The sequence below is a fragment of the Scyliorhinus canicula genome, chromosome 26 (assembly GCF_902713615.1).
Source record: "Scyliorhinus canicula chromosome 26, sScyCan1.1, whole genome shotgun sequence".
Classification (NCBI taxonomy): domain Eukaryota; kingdom Metazoa; phylum Chordata; class Chondrichthyes; order Carcharhiniformes; family Scyliorhinidae; genus Scyliorhinus; species Scyliorhinus canicula.
The window spans coordinates 5,627,345-5,649,196 of NC_052171.1; the positions used below are offsets into that span (position 1 = coordinate 5,627,345).

Below are 21,852 nucleotides of genomic sequence, written 5' to 3' on the forward strand. Positions count from 1 at the left end.
GAACGGGACCAGTCCAGGTGTTACTGCAGGAATCGGACCAGTCCAGGTGTTACTGCAGGAACCGGACCAGTCCAGGTGTTACTGCAGGAATCGGACCAGTCCAGGTGTTAATGCAGGAACCGGACTAGTCCAGGTGTTACTGCAGGAATCGGACCAGTCCAGGTGTTACTGCAGGAACCGGACCAGTCCCGGTGTTACTGCAGGAACCGGACCAGTCCAGGTGTTAATGCAGGAACCGGACCAGTCCAGGTGTTAATGCAGGAATCGGACCAGTCCAGGTGTTACTGCAGGAATCAGATCAGTCCAGGTGTTACTGCAGGAACCGGACTAGTCCAGATGTAAATCCAGGAATCGCACCAGTCCAGGTGTTAATGCAGGAACCAGACCAGTCCAGGTGTTACTGCAGGAATCGGACCAGTCCAGGTGTTAATGCAGGAATGGGACCAGTCCAGGTGTTACTGCAGGAATCGGACCAGTCCAGGTGTTACTGCAGGAACGGGACCAGTCCAGGTGTTACTGTAGGAATCGGACCAGTCCCGGTGTTAATGCAGGAACCAGACCAGTCCAGGTGTTACTGCAGGAATCGGACCAGTCCAGGTGTTACTGCAGGAACCGGACCAGTCCAGGTGTTAATGCAGGAATCGGACCAGTCCCGGTGTTACTGCAGGAATCGGACCAGTCCAGGTGTTACTGCAGGAACTGGACCAGTCCAGGTGTTACTGCAGGAACGGGACCAGTCCCGGTGTTACTGCAGGAATCGGACCAGTCCAGGTGTTACTGCAGGAACTGGACCAGTCCAGGTGTTACTGCAGGAACGGGACCAGTCCCGGTGTTACTGCAGGAATCGGACCAGTCCAGGTGTTACTACAGGAATCGGACCAGTCCAGGTGTTACTGTAGGAATCGGACCAGTCCAGGTGTTACTGCAGGAATCGGACCAGTCCAGGTGTTACTGCAGGAATCGGACCAGTCCAGGTGTTACTGCAGGAACTGGACCAGTCCAGGTGTTACTGCAGGAACGGGACCAGTCCAGGTGTTACTACAGGAATCGGACCAGTCCAGGTGTTACTGCAGGAATCGGACCAGTCCAGGTGTTAATGCAGGAATCGGACCAGTCCAGGTGTTACTGCAGGAACCGGACCAGTCCAGGTGTTACTGCAGGAATCGGACCAGTCCAGGTGTTACTGCAGGAATCGGACCAGTCCCGGTGTTACTGCAGGAATTGGACCAGTCCAGGTGTTAATGCAGGAATCGGACCAGTCCAGGTGTAAATACAGGAATCGGACCAGTCCAGGTGTTAATGCAGGAACCGGACTAGTCCAGGTGTTAATGCAGGAATCGGACCAGCCCAGGTGTTACTGCAGGAACTGGACCAGTCCAGGTGTTACTGCAGGAATCGGACCAGTCCAGGTGTTACTGCAGGAACCGGACCAGTCCCGGTGTTACTGCAGGAACCGGACCAGTCCAGGTGTTAATGCAGGAACCGGACCAGTCCAGGTGTTAATGCAGGAATCGGACCAGTCCAGGTGTTACTGCAGGAATCAGATCAGTCCAGGTGTTACTGCAGGAACCGGACTAGTCCAGATGTAAATCCAGGAATCGCACCAGTCCAGGTGTTAATGCAGGAACCAGACCAGTCCAGGTGTTACTGCAGGAATCGGACCAGTCCAGGTGTTAATGCAGGAACGGGACCAGTCCAGGTGTTAATGCAGGAACGGGACCAGTCCAGGTGTTACTGCAGGAATTGGACCAGTCCCGGTGTAAATACAGGAATCGGACCAGTCCAGGTGTTACTGCAGGAATCGGACCAGTCCAGGTGTTACTGCAGGAATCGGACCAGTCCAGGTGTTACTGCAGGAATCGGACCAGTCCCGGTGTTACTGCAGGAATCGGACCAGTCCAGGTGTTAATGCAGGAACGGGACCAGTCCAGGTGTTACTGCAGGAATCGGACCAGTCCAGGTGTTACTGCAGGAACCGGACCAGTCCAGGTGTTACTGCAGGAATCGGACCAGTCCAGGTGTTAATGCAGGAACCGGACTAGTCCAGGTGTTACTGCAGGAATCGGACCAGTCCAGGTGTTACTGCAGGAACCGGACCAGTCCCGGTGTTACTGCAGGAACCGGACCAGTCCAGGTGTTAATGCAGGAACCGGACCAGTCCAGGTGTTAATGCAGGAATCGGACCAGTCCAGGTGTTACTGCAGGAATCAGATCAGTCCAGGTGTTACTGCAGGAACCGGACTAGTCCAGATGTAAATCCAGGAATCGCACCAGTCCAGGTGTTAATGCAGGAACCAGACCAGTCCAGGTGTTACTGCAGGAATCGGACCAGTCCAGGTGTTAATGCAGGAACGGGACCAGTCCAGGTGTTACTGTAGGAATCGGACCAGTCCCGGTGTTAATGCAGGAACCAGACCAGTCCAGGTGTTACTGCAGGAATCGGACCAGTCCAGGTGTTAATGCAGGAACGGGACCAGTCCAGGTGTTACTGCAGGAATCGGACCAGTCCAGGTGTTAATGCAGGAACGGGACCAGTCCAGGTGTTACTGCAGGAATCGGACCAGTCCAGGTGTTACTGCAGGAACCGGACCAGTCCAGGTGTTACTGCAGGAACGGGACCAGCCCAGGTGTTACTGCAGGAATCGGACCGGCCCAGGTGTTAATGCAGGAATCGGACCAGTCCCGGTGTTAGTGCAGGAATCGGACCAGTCCAGGTGTTACTGCAGGAACTGGACCAGTCCAGGTGTTAATGCAGGAACGGGACCAGCCCAGGTGTTACTGCAGGAATCGGACCAGTCCAGGTGTTAATGCAGGAATCGGACCAGTCCAGGTGTTACTGCAGGAATCGGACCAGTCCAGGTGTTACTGCAGGAACCGGACCAGTCCAGGTGTTACTGCAGGAACTGGACCAGTCCAGGTGTTAATGCAGGAATTGGACCAGTCCAGGTGTTACTGCAGGAACGGGACCAGTCCAGGTGTTACTGCAGGAACGGGACCAGCCCAGGTGTTACTGCAGGAATCGGACCGGCCCAGGTGTTAATGCAGGAACCAGACCAGTCCAGGTGTTACTGCAGGAGTTGGACCAGTCCCGGTGTTAGTGCAGGAATCGGACCAGTCCAGGTGTTACTGCAGGAACTGGACCAGTCCAGGTGTTACTGCAGGAATCGGACCAGTCCAGGTGTTACTGCAGGAACCGGACCAGTCCAGGTGTTACTGCAGGAACCGGACCAGTCCAGGTGTTAATGCAGGAATCGGACCAGTCCAGGTGTTACTGCAGGAATCGGACCAGTCCAGGTGTTACTGCAGGAACTGGACCAGTCCAGGTGTTACTGCAGGAACTGGACCAGTCTAGGTGTTAATGCAGGAACGGGACCACATGATCACACCCAGCTGCTGTGATACTTGGCTTGGATTTATTTAGATGGATGAATAATGAGGAAAGAGGTTAGAGGGAGATGTGCTGGCAGTCCACTTTGGGCTAAGAGCTTGTTGTTAAAGCCTGTATATTCCAAACTTTATCTCACTGAAGCACAGCTTCCAACCCTTTGTATTCCAGATCCTGTGATGCGAAAGCTAACATTCTTTTTTCATTTTTTTTGTGCCACCATGCACTGACTATCAATTAGCAGCTCATTCAGACATTGTCACAACTGTTAAGTTTTCAATAATCCGGTCTCCGCTGTTAAAAAAGAGCTCCTCGCCCGAGAGGCAATCTGTCAGCACAGACAATCATCCCAAGGCCGCAGTCTACCCCAGTGAGCTATAACCTGAAGACAATTCCACATCTAAGGACAAGCTGTTCTCCTGTTCATCAGATTGCAACAATATGCTTGTTATAATTGGATATTGAAACCATCTCCGCTGTGGGGAGTCGAAGGTATGAGACGGTAATATGCAAGTAACATCTGCAGAGCTCCATTCATTTGGCGCAGGAAAGAGCTGTAGAAGGGGCGACAATCAGGTGCTACTTGAAGTTTGTGCTGTCGGATTGGCCCACATACCCTGTGCGTATGTCTTGTTTCAGTAATGATTGGTCACGTACAGCAGGAATGTCTGGACACTGTTTAAGTATTTAAATTCCCATTCAAAATTAGATGATACGGACATGAAATATTTATAATGCAATTATCCTTTAGTAAATACTGGCTGGGGATCCTTGGCAAAGCTGGGGAACCCCCACAAGCTGTTAAGGTTTTTATTGTTTTCAGAGTTGCAAGTTGCAACATTGTGGTAGTATGACTAGAGGCACTGTGGTACCTGGGAGTGTGAGCTACCATTGGTGTAGAAGGCTCGCTGCTCATTGGCCCAAGTGTTTGCATTTCATTGGTCGGAACGTAAGGTAGCTCCGCCCAGTGTGGCGGGGTATAATAACCCGTGTTTCCCAGCAGCCGGCCTCTTTCTGTACTCGAGCTGCTGGGGAAACATCTCGTTGATTAAAGCCTTCAATTCGGACAACATCCTCGTTTCAGTGGTTATTGATCGCGCATCAATTTAATCAACAAGTTTTTAAAGGATGGAGCTCCGCATCAAGCCTGAGTGTCTCCGACTCAGCCCCCACGCAGCTAATGCAGCAGCCACATTCAAGCATTGGCTAGCTGGTTTTAATAGCTATCTCAGCACGGCGGAAAACGTTCCGACGAGGGAGCAGAAGCTACACATCCTCCACTCGTGCGTCAGCCCCGCCATCTACACCCTCATCGAGGACACAGCCGACTACGACTCCGCCGTGGAACTGCTTAAAGGATACTTCATCCGACCGGTGAATCAAGTTTACGCTCGGCACTTGCTGGCTACGAGGCAGCAGATCCCTGGTGAGTGGTTAGACGATTTTTACCTTGCGCTCCTTGTACTGGGGGGTAACTGCGGCTGCCCGCAAGTTTTGGCTAGTGAGCACACTGAACTGTTAATCTGAGACCCCTTTGTTGAGGGTATGCAGTCCCCACAAATCCGCCAGAGACTGTTAGAGAAGGAAACTTTGAGCCTCGCGGAGGTACGGGCCCTCGCGAACTCTCTAGATGTTGCGAACAGAAACGCCCGTTCATACTCCCCCGACCGCGTGGCGGCCCCCTGGGCAGCGTGGAATTCAGCTTCGCCCTCCCCTACGGACTCTGAATCGCCTCAGGCCTGCGCTGCGAGACGCCCTGGAAACCCCGCTGGGCCCCGTTGCTATTTCTGTGGACAAGCAAAACACCCCCGACAGCGTTGCCCAGCCTGCTCGGTAACGTGCAAGGGCTGCGGTAAAAAGGGCCATTTTCTGTCGGTTTGCCAGGCCAAGGCGGTCGCTGCGGTCCCGGGCAGCGACTGCGGGACGCCGCCCCGTCTCTCTCCGAGGGCCCCGTGTGGCCCGCAAACTTCTCCGTCCCCATCCCCCAACGCCACATGCAGCCTCCGGGCGCCACCATCTTGTTTTTCCCACGTGTGGGGGACGGGCGCCACCATTTTGTCCAACCCCCGCCATTTGCGACCAGTGGGTTCCGCCATCTTGGAACGGCACCGAGGAATCCGGCACGGGTGACTACGCACCGCCCGATGACGACTCCGATCTTCTGCCACGACTCACCTTGGACCAATCTCGGCCCCACACCCTCTATACGGCGACGACGAAGGTCCTGCTCAACGGGCACGAAACGTCCTGCCTGCTGGACTCTGGGAGCACGGAGAGTTTTATACACTCTGCCACGGTAAGACGCTGTTCTCTTCCTGTCCATCCCGTAAAGCAAAAAATCTCCCTGGCCTCTGGCTCCCACTCGGCTGAGATCAAGGGGTACTGTATAGCGGACCTCACGGTCCAGGCGAGGGAGTTTAAAAATTACAGGCTCTACGTCCTCCCCCACCTCTGTGCGGCCGCGCTCCTGGGGTTAGACTTCCAGTGTAACCTCCAGAGCTTAACATTTAAATTTGGCGGCCCTATACCCCCCCCCCCCCCCCCTCACTGTCTGCAGCCTCGCGACCCTCAAGATCGATCCCCCGTCCTTGTTTGCACACCTCACCCCGGATTGCAAACCTGTCGCCACCAGGAGCAGACGATACAGTGCCCAGGACTAGGTCTTCATCAGGTCCGAGGTCCACCGTCTTCTGAAGGAAGGGGTCATCGAGGCTAGTAACAGCCCCTGCCGAGCACAAGTGCTGGTGGTAAAGACCGGGGAGAAAAATAGGATGGTCATAGACTACAGTCAGACCAGCAACAGGTTTCCGCAGCTGGACGCATACCCTCTCCCCCGTATATCCGAACTGGTCAACAGAATTGCACAGTACAAGGTCTTCTCCACGGTAGACCTGAAGTCTGCCTACCACCAGCTCCCCATCCGCGCGAGCGATCGCAAGTACACTGCATTCGAGGCGGACGGGCGGCTCTACCACTTTTTAAGGGTTCCCTTCGGTGTCACAAACGGGGTCTCGGTCTTCCAATGAGAGATGGACCGAATGGTCGACAGATACGGTTTACGGGCAACCTTCCCGTATCTCGATAATGTCACCATCTGCGGCCACGATTAGCAGGACCACGACGCCAACCTCCGCAAATTCCTCCAAACCGCAAAACTCCTGAATTTGACCTTTAGATAGATAGAACAGTACAGCACAGAACAGGCCCTTCGGCCCTCGATGTTGTGCCGAGCAATGATCACCCTACTTAAACCCACGTAACCCGTATACCCGTAATCCAACAATCCCCCCCATTAACCTTACACTACGGGCAATTTTAGCATGGCCAATCCACCTAACCCGCACATCTTTGGACTGTGGGAGGAAACCGGAGCACCCGGAGGAAACCCACGCACACACGGGGAGGACGTGCAGACTCCACACAGACAGTGACCCAGCCGGGAATCGAACCTGGGACCCTGGAGCTGTGAAGCATTGATGCTAACCACCATGCTACCGTGAGGCCCAAAGAAAACTGCGTGTTCAGCACCGACCGCCTAGCCATCCTCGGCAACGTCGTGCGAAATGGAGTGATAGGCCCCGACCCGGAACGCATGCGCCCCCTGATGGACCTCCCCCTCCCTCACAGCTCCAAGGCCCTGAAGCGCTGCCTCGGGTTTTTCTTTTATTACGCTCAGTGGGTCCCCAACTACGCCGACAAAGCCCATCCCCTCATACAAACTACCACTTTCCCCCTGTCGACAGAGGCCCGCCAGGCCTTTAGCCGCATCAAAGCGGATATCGCAAAGGCCACGATGCGCACCATCAATGAGTCCCTCCCCTTCCAGGTCGAGAGCGACGCGTCTGATGTAGCTCTGGCAGCCACCCTCAAACAAGCGGGCAGGCCCGCAGTTCCGAAATCCGCCACTCCTCGGTCGAGAAGGAAGCGTAGGCCATCGTAGAAGCTGTGCGGCATTGGAGGCACTATCTGGCCGGCAGGAGGTTTACCCTCCTCACAGACCAACGGTCGGTGGCCTTCATGTTCGACAACGCACAGCGGGGCAAGGTAAAAAACGACAAGATGTTGTGGTGGAGGATCGAATTATCCACATGACATCTATGACATCTTGTATCGTCCTGGGAAGCTAAACAAGCCTCCCGATGCCCTGTCCCGCGGCACCTGTGCCAACGCACAAGTGGACCGCCTCCGAGCCCTCCACGAGGACCTCTGCCACCCGGGGGTCACTCGCTTCTTCCATTTCGTGAAGACCCGCAATTTGCCCTACTCCATCGAGGAGGTCAGGACATTCACCAGAAACTGCCACATCTGCGCGGAGTGCAAGCCGCACTTCTACCGCCCCGAAAAAAGCGCATCTGATAAAGGCTTCCCGTCCCTTTGAACGCCTCAGCATGGACTTCAAAGGTCCCCTCCCCTCAACGTGATTGACGAGTACTCCCGTTTCCCGTTCGCCATCCCCTGCCCCGATATGACCACACCCACCATCATTAAAGCCCTCCACAGCATTTTCTCCCTGTTCGGATTCCCCGCCTACATACACAGCGATAGGGGGTCCTCCTTCATGAGTGACGAACTGCGTCAATTCCTGCCCAGCAAGGGCATTGCCTCAAGCAGGACGACCAGTTATAACCCCCTGGGTGACGGACCGGATGGGAGGGAGAACGGTACAAAGAACAAAGAAAAGTACAGCACAGGAACAGGCCCTTCGGCCCTCCCAGCCTGCGTCGATCCAGATCCTTTATCTAAATCTGTTGCCTATTTTCCAAGGATCTACTTCCCTCTGTTCCCCGCCCGTTCATACGGTCTGGAAAATCCTACTGGTCCTATGGTCCAGAATCTCCCAGCCTCCCGCTGGCAGAAGGTCCTCACAGACACCCTCCACTCCATCCGGTCTCTACTCTGCACTTCTACCAATCAAATTCCTCACCAACGCCTTCAAGTTTTCCCCAGGAAGTCTTCCTCAGGGACCCCGGTTCCGACCTGGCTGGCAGTCCCCGGGCCCACCCTGCTCCGGAAGCACGTGCGGGCGCACCAATCGGATCCGTTGGCCGAGAGGGTCCAGCTGCTCCACGCTAACCCGCAATATGCGTATGTGGAGTACCCCGACGGCCGGCAAGACACGGGCTCCCTACGGGACCTGGCGCCTGCCAGATCCCCGCCATCCCCCTCTTCACCAGCCCCCCCCCCCCCCCCCCCCCCCCACAGGCAATGGCAGGACCCCCCCAATCGCAACTGCTCCCTGCCGCCGCTCCCCTTCCTGGCCCGCCAACCCCCTCACCTGCGCCGCCTGGAGGACTAGACCCCCCCCCCCCCCCCCCGCGGCCCGGCCCTCACCAGCGCCGTCTAGGGGTGTTGAAACCTCCACGAGGATCGGATCATCGCTCCCGGAGTCATGGATGCCGCATCTCCATCAACATCTCCGCAGAAGCTCCGTCGGTCACAGAGGATGTCCAAGGCCCCCGATCGCCTGATCGAGTCGATGTGAACTCTTAATGGATTTTTCTTCTGTCTCGGTAAATAGTTACGGGCCAGTGTGCCATGTTTACAACATAATTCCTGACTCTGTACATAGTTACGGGCCAGTGGGCAGCCGCCATTCGTGAGAGGTATAGTCCCATATCACTAGTCACAAATTATCCCACCCGCACCGGACTACCAGTCATGGCTCAACGCCCGAGCAGTCTCCCCCCCGGTTCCTTTCTCAACAAGGGGTGAATGTGGTCGAATGACTAGAGGTACTACGGTACCTGGGAGTGTGAGCTACCATTGGTGGAGAAGGCCCGCTGCTCATTGGCCCAAGTGTTTGCAGTTCATTGGTCGGAACGTAAGGTAGCCCCGCCCAGTGAGGCGGGGTATAAGAACCCGTGTTCCCCAGCAGCCGGCCTCTTTCTGTACTCGAGCTGCTGGGGAAACATCTTGTTGATTAAAGCCTTCAGTTCGGACTACATCGTCGTTTCAGTAGTTATTGATCTTCCAATCTTTCTTGGTTGCCAAGGCCACAGTTAGGGTTTAATTCGGAGAGGAATGGAGCTGAGAGGCACGCCATGATTTGCACAATATACTCCATTCTCTTGGCACCTAATCCATCCCTCAGCCTGGCCACTGCCTGAGCAAGATAATTTGCAACCCGAGCATCACAGATTTTTCTTGCTCCACTATGCTTTGAGAGGTCAAGTCCGGATGCCCTGAAATTCCCTCCCAAACCTCTCCAACTCTCCATCCTCCTGCTTTAAAACCCACCTCTTTAACCAAGCTATGAAATTGAAAAATTGAAAATCGCTTATTGTCACGAGTAGGCTTCAAATGAAGTTATTGTAAAAAGCCCCTAGTCGCCACATTCCGGCGCCTGTTCGGGGAGGCTGTTACGGGAATCGAACCGTGCTGCTGGCCTGCTTGGTCTGCTTTCAAAGCCAGCGATTTAGCCCAGTGCTAAACAGCCCCTGTCTTACGAGCACCGCAAGTGGTTCAATGTTCATTTTTGCCTGATAATGCTCCTTTGAAGTGCATTGTATCATTTTACTGTGGTAAGAGGTGCTACATAAATTAGACTTGTTCTTTTTGTACACTTTGCCGAAACCAGCATAAACAATGGCTGGGACAAAACGTGAATTCCTTACCTCCCACTGTTTGTGGCAACACTTACCGGTCGCCACCAACTCAGAGTGAGGAGGAATGGGCAATAAACACTGTCATGCCAATGATGCCCCCATGCTGCAATCAAATGGGCTTGGGGTCAGGTTAGCTACCTGCTAACAGGCTGAATTGCAACACTGGGGAGAAAGGCTCTGCTTTGATCTCAATCACAAACAATTGCAACTGGATCGCACACAAGCATAGAAGGGGCTGGTTTAGCTCACTCGGCTAAATCGCTGGCTTTGAAAGCAGACCAAGCAGGCCAGCAGCACGGTTCGATTTCCCGTACCAGCCTCCCCGGACAGGCGCCGGAATGTGGCGACTAGGGGCTTTTCACAGTAACTTCATTGAAGCCTACTCGTGACAATAAGTGATTTTCATTTTTCAACTTTAAAAAACAATCTAGTAGCCTGTCTCCCTCATACTGTTCATAAGTACTCCAAAGCCAATGGATTGAATTTGGAAGTGCATTCGCTATTTTTTTGAGGCAAATACATGAGTCAATTTACGCACAGCAAGCTGCTAGAAATAGTAAATGAATGAATGCTGAGTTAACCCGTTTTTTGTGCTGGGAAACCACAATTGGTGTGGAGAGTCGTGCTTAGACTGGCTTGTTTCTGACATTTCCTCATTTCTAGTGAAACTGTTCACAGCTGAATCCTGCAACTTCAGCCCGGGGCTGAAGTGGAAACTCTCCTGTGCCAGGAATGTTACTGAATACTGAAGTGATGCCATATTTTACCTAATCCTTTTCCTCATTGTCTGCAGCAGGGATGTGACTCGATGCCAATTTTCCATCTTTTTCTGACACCAGATTTGTCATGTGTGCCTGCCCTGATGCATGAACAAATCGAAGGACCAGAACAGAGTGAGCAAAACATGCAGGGCGAATAATCGCCGTCAGAGAAATGAATTGAGACGTCTTCCACCAAATTCTGAAACATAAAGCAGGCGGCCCACACTGTCAGATTCCAGCACACATCTGACGAACTGCAGTGTTGCCGGAGTAGTCATCTCCCTTGACACATAAAACCTTCTCCCTTGACTGTCTCCCTCCCGTTTTTTTAAATTCCATTGTTGTTTTAATGGGATCTTGCTGTGTGCAACTTGAAAACCAGATTTGCCCAATTGCTGGGAACTAACCCACCATATGTGAGATCCATGGTGTAAGATTCTGACCTATTCAAGACTCACACATATTTTCCGTACCCCTGTTTCTTGACAGCTTCTCGTTGTTAAGAAATCCATTTCCCTGAATGTTGGAAGCTAATTGTGGTCATTTAAAAAAGAGACGCTGACTCTCTCAGGATAATTGCAGTGAGGGAGATTTTGAATTTCGATAAGAAGCTACATTCTTGTTTGATGCTGGTCATCGTTTAATTTGATACTGGCGACTTGTTGGGAGTCTGCGTGTGTGTTGATGTCAGCATTCTGTCTCTTTGCAACACTTGAAGATTAATTTGTACTGACCTGCAGGTAAATGGTTCTGACTCCTCATTATCCTGGGTATTTATTTGGAAACCACATTATGCATAAACTAAGTAAAACTATTAAAAGAGTATTTCTGCCAGAACTGATTAATTAACAGAGTATATTCCTGTATAGCTGACTCCTGACCCTCTAAATAGCGCAGCACGCTCTCAGTACTGATCCTCTGATAACACTGGGGCGGCACTGCGGCGCAGTGGTTAGCACTGTTGCATCATGGAGCTGGGGACCCGGGTTCGATCCCGGCCCCGGGTCACTCTCTGTGTGGAGTTTGCACATTCTCCCCCGTGTCTGCGTGGGTCTCACCCCCCACAACCCAAAGATGTGCAGGGTAGGTGGATTGGCCACGCTAAATTGCCCCTTAATGGGGACAAAAAAGAATTGGGCACTCTAAATTATTTTTAAAACTCTGACAATACAGTGCTCCTTCATTATTGCCCCTCCTCCAACATTGCAACGCTCCCTCAGCGCTCCACTGAAGTGTAAACCTGGATTACATGCTCAGGTCTATGGAGTGGATCTCGAAACCAGGAGGGGACTGCCAGCACTGAGCCTCGGCTGAACAGAAGATGCAATAAAAAATCTCCACTTTTCTTTGACCTCCCCACACATTGGGTTACAAGCAACAGTTGTACATTTCCCAACACCGCTCACATTGAAGGTGGGTGTAATTCACATACAACCAGAGGATGCTGCAAACACTCAGCTGGTTGAACAACATCTGTGGAGAGAGTTTTCAAAGTAATGGAAAGTTATTGAAATGAAAAATGAAATGAAAATCGCTTATTGTCACGAGTAGGCTTCAATGAAGTTACTGTGAAAAGCCCCTAGTCGCCACATTCCGGCGCCTGTCCGGGGAGGCTGGTACGGGAATCGAACCGTGCTGCTGGCCTGCTTGGTCTGCTTTAAAAGCCAGCGATTTAGCCTTGTGAGCTAAACCAGCCCCTAATCGCTTATTGTCACGAGTAGGCTTCAATGAAGTTACTGTGAAAAGCCCCTAGTCGCCACATTCCGGCGCCTGTCCGGGGAGGCTGGTACGGGAATCGAACCGTGCTGCTGGCCTGCTTAGTCTGCTTTATAAGCCAGCAATTTTGAGCAATATTGAGATGAACTGTTTCTCTGAGTGTTTCTGCCCGGATATTACTGATGTGTTATGGACTCTGGGATAACACAGGCTGCAATGGATGCAGCTTTAACCAAAAGATACTCCAGCCCTTGAAGTTAGTTCAGTCAGATTTATTGAACCAGTAGCACAGTTCTCTTTGAGTTCGACTCTCTGCTAATCTAAGTGTGGTTACTCTGTCTGACTGAACCAGACTAGCTCTTAGCCACGTGCTGGAGGTGTGTTGCTGTACATACACCCCCAACTCACTCTGTAGATGTTCATCAGTGGAAAGAGGCGGAGTGTGAATGCCTCGTGCCTTTTATGGCGAGATACCACCCCTGAATGTCCTGCCTGCTCATTGGTCATGTCCTGTTCTCTGTGTCCATTAGCTGCCTGTCTCTATATCATTATCTGCATGGCTGCATATCATGACAATTACTGAAGCTAGAATCTCCCTGCAGTGTGTGGCTCGGCCATTCGGTGAGTGAATTTATTCATTGAATTGTTGAGGGAACCCAAACCACTTTGCAGAACTGTAAGCAAAGGCTGGTGCTGTCAAGGCAGTGTGCAACTGAGCCTTTCAGAAGACTGGACTGGTCTCTGACATCGAGGCAGAATAGGTTATAGTATATGGACTGAGCGACCCTGAGAAAGAAAGGGGGAGAATTGGCCAGGATTCTCGGCCCTGCCCTGTGATTCATGCCATAATATCTGTGCAGATGAGGGGAGGAGAGGTGAGCTCAGCTTTGTTCTCTGGTCACCACAGTGGTTGCACAAGAAAAGCGATAAGTTACTGCACACGTGAACACCACCTGCTAGATAGGCAGTCAGAGTCTTTTTGAAGGGGAATTGTCGAGTTGCAGAGAGGGAGGTGGGGGAATGAGAGATGCTGCCTGTAGCAAGGAGAAGCCAAGGTGTAGTAATCCAGGGGAGGCAGGAGTTCCGTCACCACACCAATATTTATTTACAATAACGATATTACAGGAGCAGCTACAAACAGTGCTGCTCGCAGTCCAGTCAAGACTGGCTCACAAAGCCTACACAGGTGATTATATGGGCCCCCTCAATGAGCTATCATTGAGGGAGCTCATACTCCAATTGGCCAACCAATAAAGCCAATTGGAGTTCATTACACAAGGCATAAGGGCTTAACAGACCTCTGAATGAATTAGCCTTTAACTTACTCGAGGAAAGGGACTATATTACATTGGGTAGTGGTGTAATTAAAGTCACTTGAAACCAGATAGAAAAAGTATTTGTCTGAGAGTGAAAAAGTAAATGTCGCTCCTCTTTTTAATAATGTGCTTGTTTTTGTTCCTACATTCAGGAAGTCAGTCCCCTCAGGTTTCATTTTCAATCGTCAAATGTTCACGATGTATTTTTTATGACGACAGTCTTCATGTACACAGTGAGTGAAAACTCCTGATTGTAATGGCTCAGAGACTGATGAATATTAGATTGTCCTTGGGGAAAACAAGCTAATTATCGTATTTGCATAATAAACGAAATGCGTCGTCAGAAGGAAGGAAATATATTTTCAATTAAATTCATCACAACACTGTCAAAAAGCTGATGATAATCTGCATGTGCCTTTCTGCTATGGTGAGATGGTGGATGAAGCATTCACATCACACAGCTCTCACTGAAAAACACAAGGTATAGAAAAGGAATGAGAAATAGCCAGTGCATGTTGTTCCCAATCATTGAGACTGCAGTTGTCCCATGGTTGTATTGAAGTCACAAGAAATTGATGGCCAGGTTTGATTTGATTTGATCTGATTCATTGTCACATGTATCGAAGTACAGTGAAAAGTACATTTCTGCGGCCAAGGGAACGTACACAGTACATACATAGTAGACAAGAAAAGAATAATCGACGGAGTACATTGACAAATGGTACATCGACAGTGATTAGTTACAGTGCAGAACAAGGGGCCAAACAAAGAAAATACATGAGCAAGAGCAGCATAGGGCGTCGTGAATAGTGTTCTTACAGGGAACAGATCAGTCCAAGGGAGAGTTGTTGAGGAGTCTAGTAGCTGTGGGGAAGAAGCTGTTCCTATATCTGGATTGTGTGGGTCTTTCTGTACCTTCTGCCTGATGGAAGGGTCAGGAAGAAGGCAAAGCCTGGGTGGGAGGGGTCTCTGTCTGCCTTCCTGAGGCAGCGGGAGGTGTAGACAGAATCAACATGAGAATGGCAAGCTTGTGTCTCTTCAAATAATGATTGAACTACACGACCCGGATGAAGTGGATGAAGAAAACCAGAACAGAACTGGGAATACCAACAGTATCAAAGACAGACTCTGTACAGAGAACGGACAGTGTTGTGAGGAATGGTATGGATCCCAAGTATTGAACACCTCACTCTAGACTGACTGACCTGCTGTATGGCTTCTCTGCCTTTCTTAGATTTCCAACTCTTGTAGTTTTGGTGTCAGTGATGGATCACCAAGCTGATGGTATGAAAGATTCACGCCTCTGTCGTGTATGTGAAAACACTCGGTGCAGTCTCAATCTCGTTCCTGGTGGCCTTGACCCTCAACCCCAGTTCAGCACAAAATTGGCTGCCATTCTCTCAAAGGCCATAGGATGTGGAGGGGGAAATCGCCACAAGCATAGCAGCTTGTGGTTGAGAGCAGAAAGCTTTACATCTAACTCTACCCGATCTGGATGTGTTCCAACACAAGCCTCTTGTCTGTCTCGCATTTCTTTGCCCCTATCATGAACAGAGATTCCCCTCGGCCCTATTCTCAGAGATTCTCTCCTCGAACCTCTCCGCCCCGATCGCCACTTCTGAGATGCTGTTTAAGATTTACCTTTGACCAAACATTGAGACACTTGTCTCAATGACTCCCCATTTCACTTGTGCATCTTTTGTCTGTTTACACTCCTTTGAAGCATTTTCGATTGTTGTATTATTTTAAAGCGGCCATTAAAATGCACTATTGGTAGTAGAGGATAAAATGGGTGCGATTCACCCAAAAAATTACTAAATATCATTTTGAGCGTCTTTGGCGGAGTGACTCACTCCTTTTTTGGTGAAATTCAGACCGATATTCGCCAACATTTAGTCATTTTTTGGACAAAACCTCCCACCCACTGACAATGCAACTTGCCGCAGACATGGGCAACAACGCAACCCACGACCCCGAACGGCAACATCACCCCCCTAGGGCAGCACTGTAGCATAGCGGTTAGCACTGTGGCTTCCCAACGCCAGGGTCCCAGGTTCGATTTCCGCCTTGGGTCGCTGACTGTGCAGAGTCTGCACGTTCTCCCCGTGTCTGCTTGGGTTTCCTCTGGGTGCTCCGGTTTCCTCCCACAGTCCAAAGATGTGCAGCTTAGGTGGATTGCCAATGCTAAATTGCCCTTAGTGTCAAAAAAGCTGAGGAGGAGTTATTGGGTCACGAGGATTCGGTGGATGTGACGGCTTATGTGGGTCGATGCAGTCTCGATGGGCCGGATGGCATCCTTCTGCCCTCTATGTTCCATGTTCCATCACTTGGGCATGAGCATGATCCTGCCCCCCCCCCCTCCCATCCATCCTGTGGGCATCGGGGCATTTGCCCCCTTTTCATGTGAGCATACACATCTATGGGGTCGCTGAGAGATCCCCCATGGTTAGCCCCCCTTTACAGGGCCCCCCACTCTTCATGACACCCCTTTATATGCCCCCTTCATCCTCCAACACTTCATACATCCATCACCCTCTCTTTCATGGGCATGGCCCCTCTCAGGCCCTGCCTCTTGGCAGTGCCAGGTTGGCATGACCAGGTGCCAGGCTGGCACTGCCTGGGTGCCAGGGTGGCATTGCCATGCCGTGTCGCCCATCACCCAGGGGCTCTAATGACCTCAGAACCCCCCCCCCCGGCGCAGCCACCACGCCTGGTCTCCTCTTATGGCAACCAGTACGAATGGGCGACCGAGTGAGGCCTGGGAGCTGGCAGAATGTGGCCTCCAATTGGTCCCACATATTTACGTGAGCCTGATGGCTCATTTAAATATGATTATCTCGATCAGGCCCAGCAAGGATGGAATCGGCGGCGGACACAAGGTGGTGGGAAAATCTGATACAATTCTTGCCAGGAAAAACACAAGAATCTCTTTGGAAAAATAAATGCTAGAGCTAGATCCATCAGAGAGAATTGTCAGTCAGTAAATAGGAAACCTTCTACTCTCAATGTGCTCATTCAGTCGAACCTGACCTCTTAATTGTCACTTTGATCAGAAAGATATTAAACCGTATTAATCCTAGTTGTCACCATTGTTTCAGCTCACAATTTTGTGATCTTTTAAATTTTCCTGCAGTTTAAGTGGACGCTAGTCACTGTGGTGGTGTTGCAGGTGATCTTCATAATCGTCAGCCTTTTATGCCAGAATAAGGTATGGAAGTTTGTTTTTCCTTTTATATTGTACTTTATTATGCGTGTGTGTGTTTGATTGTTGTGTGTGTTTGGTGTGTGTGTCTGTCTATGTGTTTGTTGTGTGTGTGTATGTGTGTGTGTGTTTCATATGTGTTTATTTGTTGTGTTTGTTTTCTTGTGTGGTGTGTGATTTTGGTGTGTCTGTTGTGTGTGTGTGTTTGTTGTGTGTGTTTTTCATGTGTGGTGTGTGTTGTGTCTGTTGTGTGTTTATTTATTGTGTATGTTTTTCATGTGTGGTGTGTGTGTTGTGTCTGTTTGTGTGTGTGTGTTTGTGTTTTTCATGTGTGGTGTGTGTGTTGTCTCTGTTGTGTGTTTATTTATTGTGTATGTTTTTCTTGTGTGGTGTGTGTGTGTTGTGTCTGTTTGTGTGTGTGTGTTTGTCTGTTGTGTGTGTTGCGTCTGTTGTGCGTGTGTTTATTTGTTGTGTGTGTTTTTCTTGTGCGGTGTGCATGTGTTTGGTGTGTGTGTGTGTGTGTGAGAGAGCATGCGTGTGTGACAGCGTGCATGCACTTGTCTAAGTGGGTCAAACTGTTCCAAAGGTCTCTTAATACTCTCCTGACCAAACAATACAATTCTGGGAATAAGGGACCTAATTCATTCAGTATTGGCACTGGTTACAGCAAAGGCCAGCGCTGGGCTAGTTCCTGTTGTCATGTACTAACGTTGTGAATTTCTCCTTATAAAAAATGCTCTCTCTGGATGAGGCAACATTTATTTATTCCGTCTACCAGACCAAACACTTGACTGTCGAGCCATTGAAAGAAAATGATTTCCGTGTTGCACACCCCTGGTTTTCATCATTCTGTCATTGGCTGCATGCTTTCAGCTTCAACCAAACCCGAATCTCTGGAACTCCATCCCTCAAGTTCTCTGGCTCTCAAACTTCCTCTGCCTTTGATCAAGATGTTGGTCACCTATCCTAATCTCCTTTCACTGGTCTGTTACTTTGCTCAAAAACACAGTGAAGTGTCATTGAACATTTAAAGATGTTAAAACCCTGTAAAAATGTAATTGTTGCTGCCAGTAGTGCATTGTTAAATCGGTTGCATTCAGAGTTTGTACAGTCAAACATCAAATCTTTATGGTCTGTGTGCAGTCAGGTAGATTGCCCCTCATAACCACGCAGGCAGAATAATGATATCCTTACTGTGAGAAGGAAACTAAAATAAACCGGGCCCTAGGCCCAGGTTGCAGGCATGAGAAAGACAAGGATATTGATCCAGTTTGCAGCCCAGAAAGCCAGAAATTGCACCACGAGCGAGGAGTTTGTTTGAAGCTTTATCAATCCAACGTATGGTCTGGAGATGAAAAACACAAAAATCCTGTGGTGATATGCATCACTGTAATTACACAAGGGGTTAATGTAAATACACTACAACTAGATTAGCAGGAGAGTCGAACTCATAGAGAACTGTGCGAATGGTTCAATAAATCACATTGAACTCACTTCAAAGTCTGGAGTATCTTTTGGTCAAAGCTGCATCGAGTTGCAGCCTGTGTTATCCCAGAGTACATAACACAACAAATCCTTGCTCGTTTAATCTCAGAGACCAATCAAGCAATTTGTCAAAAGTAGCAATCTGCTGGACCTGTGCAACTGTGCTCCAAGCTGGTCGCACAAGTCCAAATCGATAAAGAGCATTCAGTCTGTATCATCATTCAGAGCCAAACAGCAAGTCCTCTCACAAATGTGATTGAAAAGGCCTGTTCATAGATGCTGGCTAAATGGGCATGATCGAATGAGACCAGCTTTGTTCCTGACTCCCAGTTAACATACTACTGGCCGGTCATTTGGCTCGTTCACAATCTATAATTGAAATGCTCAGGTCACCCAGATACCTGAGCATGAAAAGAAAGGCTCGTCATTTTAAGTGTCACATCATTAGAGTATTCCACTTTCACTTGACAAATGCAAACTCTTAAGTGCATTCAAACTGCATGTTCCTGTGATGGAGAAATTCAGCGTCTGGCCTGGTATTTCAACAGCATGTAGGACACAGTGGTTATGTCATGGACTGGTAATCCCAAGACCATCAAGGCTAACAGCCACAGAGAAGGTGAATTCCAATTCCACCATGGTCCTTTGAGAAAGTTTTTTTTAAAAGATCTGGAAATGAATAGTGTATTCATTAGATTGCAAAAGGTTCTGGTTCCCAGAAAGAAACTGCCATCATTTCCTGATCTGATCTGTGTGTGAGACACCAATCTACTTTGGCGGGTTTGACAGAATTCCTGATATCGGGGTCTTCTGGTCCCACCGAAGTTGACCCCACAGGGGGTTCCCTGGCAGTGCGGCCAGCGCCGGTGAGCCATGGAAATTGCCATTGAATTTGGCAGGACCAAAAGACTCCACCGGCAGCCAATGATGAGCTGTCTCCGGTTGAGGGTGGGGGCAGGAAAATACCGTCCTTGTCTCTTCACTCTGGATCAAACTCATGCTCAGATATAGTGGTTCAAAAGAAAACCCAAGGCCCCCTGGGATAGGCATTCATTACCTCTGTTCTGAGGCGAAGAAGAAAGGGTGGCGTATTCTGAATACTTTAACTTTAAGATCAGGCACAAAAACATAAACTACCGGACAATCTCAGCAGGTCTGACAGCATCTGTGGAGAAAGAAGGGAGTAACGCTTTGAGTCCGGATGATTCTTTGCGTAAAGCCAGGCATCTTTCTCAAAGATCCGGCACTTTAACCGCCCTTTCGTTGAATTCCCTCCCAATCACCTGTTGGTCCACGACATTCACCGAGAGAAGAAAATTAGAAATTGCTGTCAAAATCTCTTCAGCCCTCAATCCTTCTACTCAACAGGTTTCCATCCCACCTCCCCGTTAACTGTTGTTAAGTCAACAGCCTTCTCTAATATGAAAGCCAAAATATAAGCGTTCTCCAAGGCGGCCTTCAGGATGGACGACAACACAGAATCGCCGAGCAGAAACTGATAGCCAAGTTCCGCACACCTTAGTAGGACCTCAACCGGGACCTTGGATTCATGTCTTGCTACTTAGAGGCAGCAGGGTAGCATGGTGGTTAGCACAAATGCTTCACAGCTCCAGGGTCCCAGGTTGGATTCCCGGCTGGGTCACTGTCTGTGTGGAGTTTGCACGTCCTCCCCCTGTGTGCGTGGGTTTCCTCCGGGTGCTCCGGTTTCCTCCCACAGTCCAAAGATGTGCGGGTTAGGTGGATTGGCCATGCTAAATTGCCCATAGTGTCCTAATAAAAGTAAGGTTAAGGGGGGGTTGTTGGATTACGGGTATAGGGTGGATACGTGGGTTTGAGTAGGGTGATCATGGCTCGGCACAACATTGAGGGCCAAAGGGCCTGTTCTGTGCTGTACTGTTCTATGAAAGCCAAAAGCCAAAGGGGAGTTAAAGAGAGAGAGAAAAGTCACAGACCTGAAATATTAATTCAGTTACTCTCTCCACATATGCTGCCGACTGCTGAGTATTTCCAGCATTTTCTGTTGTTACTCACTCTCTGGGGTGTGTTCTGATCTTCGAGCTTTTAGAATGTTTAATCCTGGAGATGGCCATTTGTTGTCCGTCTCTAGTTGCCATGGATGGGGTAGTGATAGAACTTAGGGGCTTACTGGGCCTCTTCAGGGGGCATTTAACAGGCAGCCATGTTGTTGTGGGACTGGAGTCACGGAGAGGGTGAACTGAGTGCAGACAACAGGTTACCTTCTCTGAAGGGGAAAATCGGGAACCAGTTGGGATTTTCTAACAGTCCGATAGCTACAAATGCCAAAGGCTGTGCAGACAAAGAGGTCACCCTAGTAAATGCTTCACAGCTCCAGGGTCCCAGGTTCGATTCCCGGCTGGGTCACTGTCTGTGCGGAGTCTGCACGTCCTCCCCGTGTGTGCGTGGGTTTCCTCCGGGTGCTCCGGTTTCCTCCCACAGTCCAAAGATGTGCGGGTTAGGTGGATTGGCCATGCTAAATTGCCCGTAGTGTCCTAAAAAGTAAAGTTAAGGGGGGGGTTGTTGGGTTACGGGTATAGGGTGGATACGTGGGTTTGAGTAGGGTGATCATGGCTCGGCACAACATCGAGGGCCGAAGGGCCTGTTCTGTGCTGTACTGTTCTATGTTCTATGTTCTAGTATTTGCTTTATAGAGCCAGCACTAACTCAACAACACATCATTGTAACCACAATTCCCACCACTAAGAAGCACCATCAAAATGAATATTTGGAGCTGCCTTGCATGTTGGACTTGTTGAGATGGTCAGTAACGGAGCTGTACTAGTTGCGAAGAGCCCAGATTAGGACACTTGATTAACCAAATGAGGACAGCAGTATTGGCCAAACAATTCCATCTGAATCCTGTAGAACTGTCCCACCTACTGAGGATTCACAGTCTTCAGGGAAGGGGAGCACACCGATGGGAAAAATCCGCAGAAAAATCTCCAACATTAATTGTAAATGTTCAATACGGACAGGGAGAGACTGCACACGGAGTAAAATAAAAGAAAAAGTTTTTATTTACAGCACAATATATACACAGCCCGGTAGATCCCTACCGGTTCCTTTCTGGTCGGTGCCTTATTGGCAGACCTTTTATACAAAGATCAATAGAGACCCCCATCCCTACCAGGGGAGCCTGTGTGGGCTATTACCAAATGAATAAAGATATCTCCTTTTTTGCAGCACTGGAATTAAATAAAAGACCATAGTATTCTCAGTGTAGTCCCAATTGCCTTGTCATTAATGGTTTCTTGTGTGCAATCCATTTATATAAAGGCCAGCCAGCCTAATGTAGATCATAGAATTTACAATGGAGAAGGAGGCTATTCGGCCCATCGAGTCTGCACAGGCCCATGGAAAGATC

General features: G+C 50.0%; 1 protein-coding gene across 1 annotated transcript in view; it reads left to right on the forward strand.

Annotated features, from left to right (window-relative positions):
* zgc:110329 (uncharacterized protein LOC550500 homolog) overlaps nt 1-21,852 on the forward strand; it is a 213,665-nt gene that overhangs the window by 62,781 nt on the left and 129,032 nt on the right. The window contains exon 3 of the mRNA XM_038785594.1: nt 16,917-16,991. Within this exon, the coding sequence (XP_038641522.1) occupies nt 16,917-16,991 (75 nt within the window). The remainder of the gene's footprint in view (nt 1-16,916; nt 16,992-21,852) is intronic.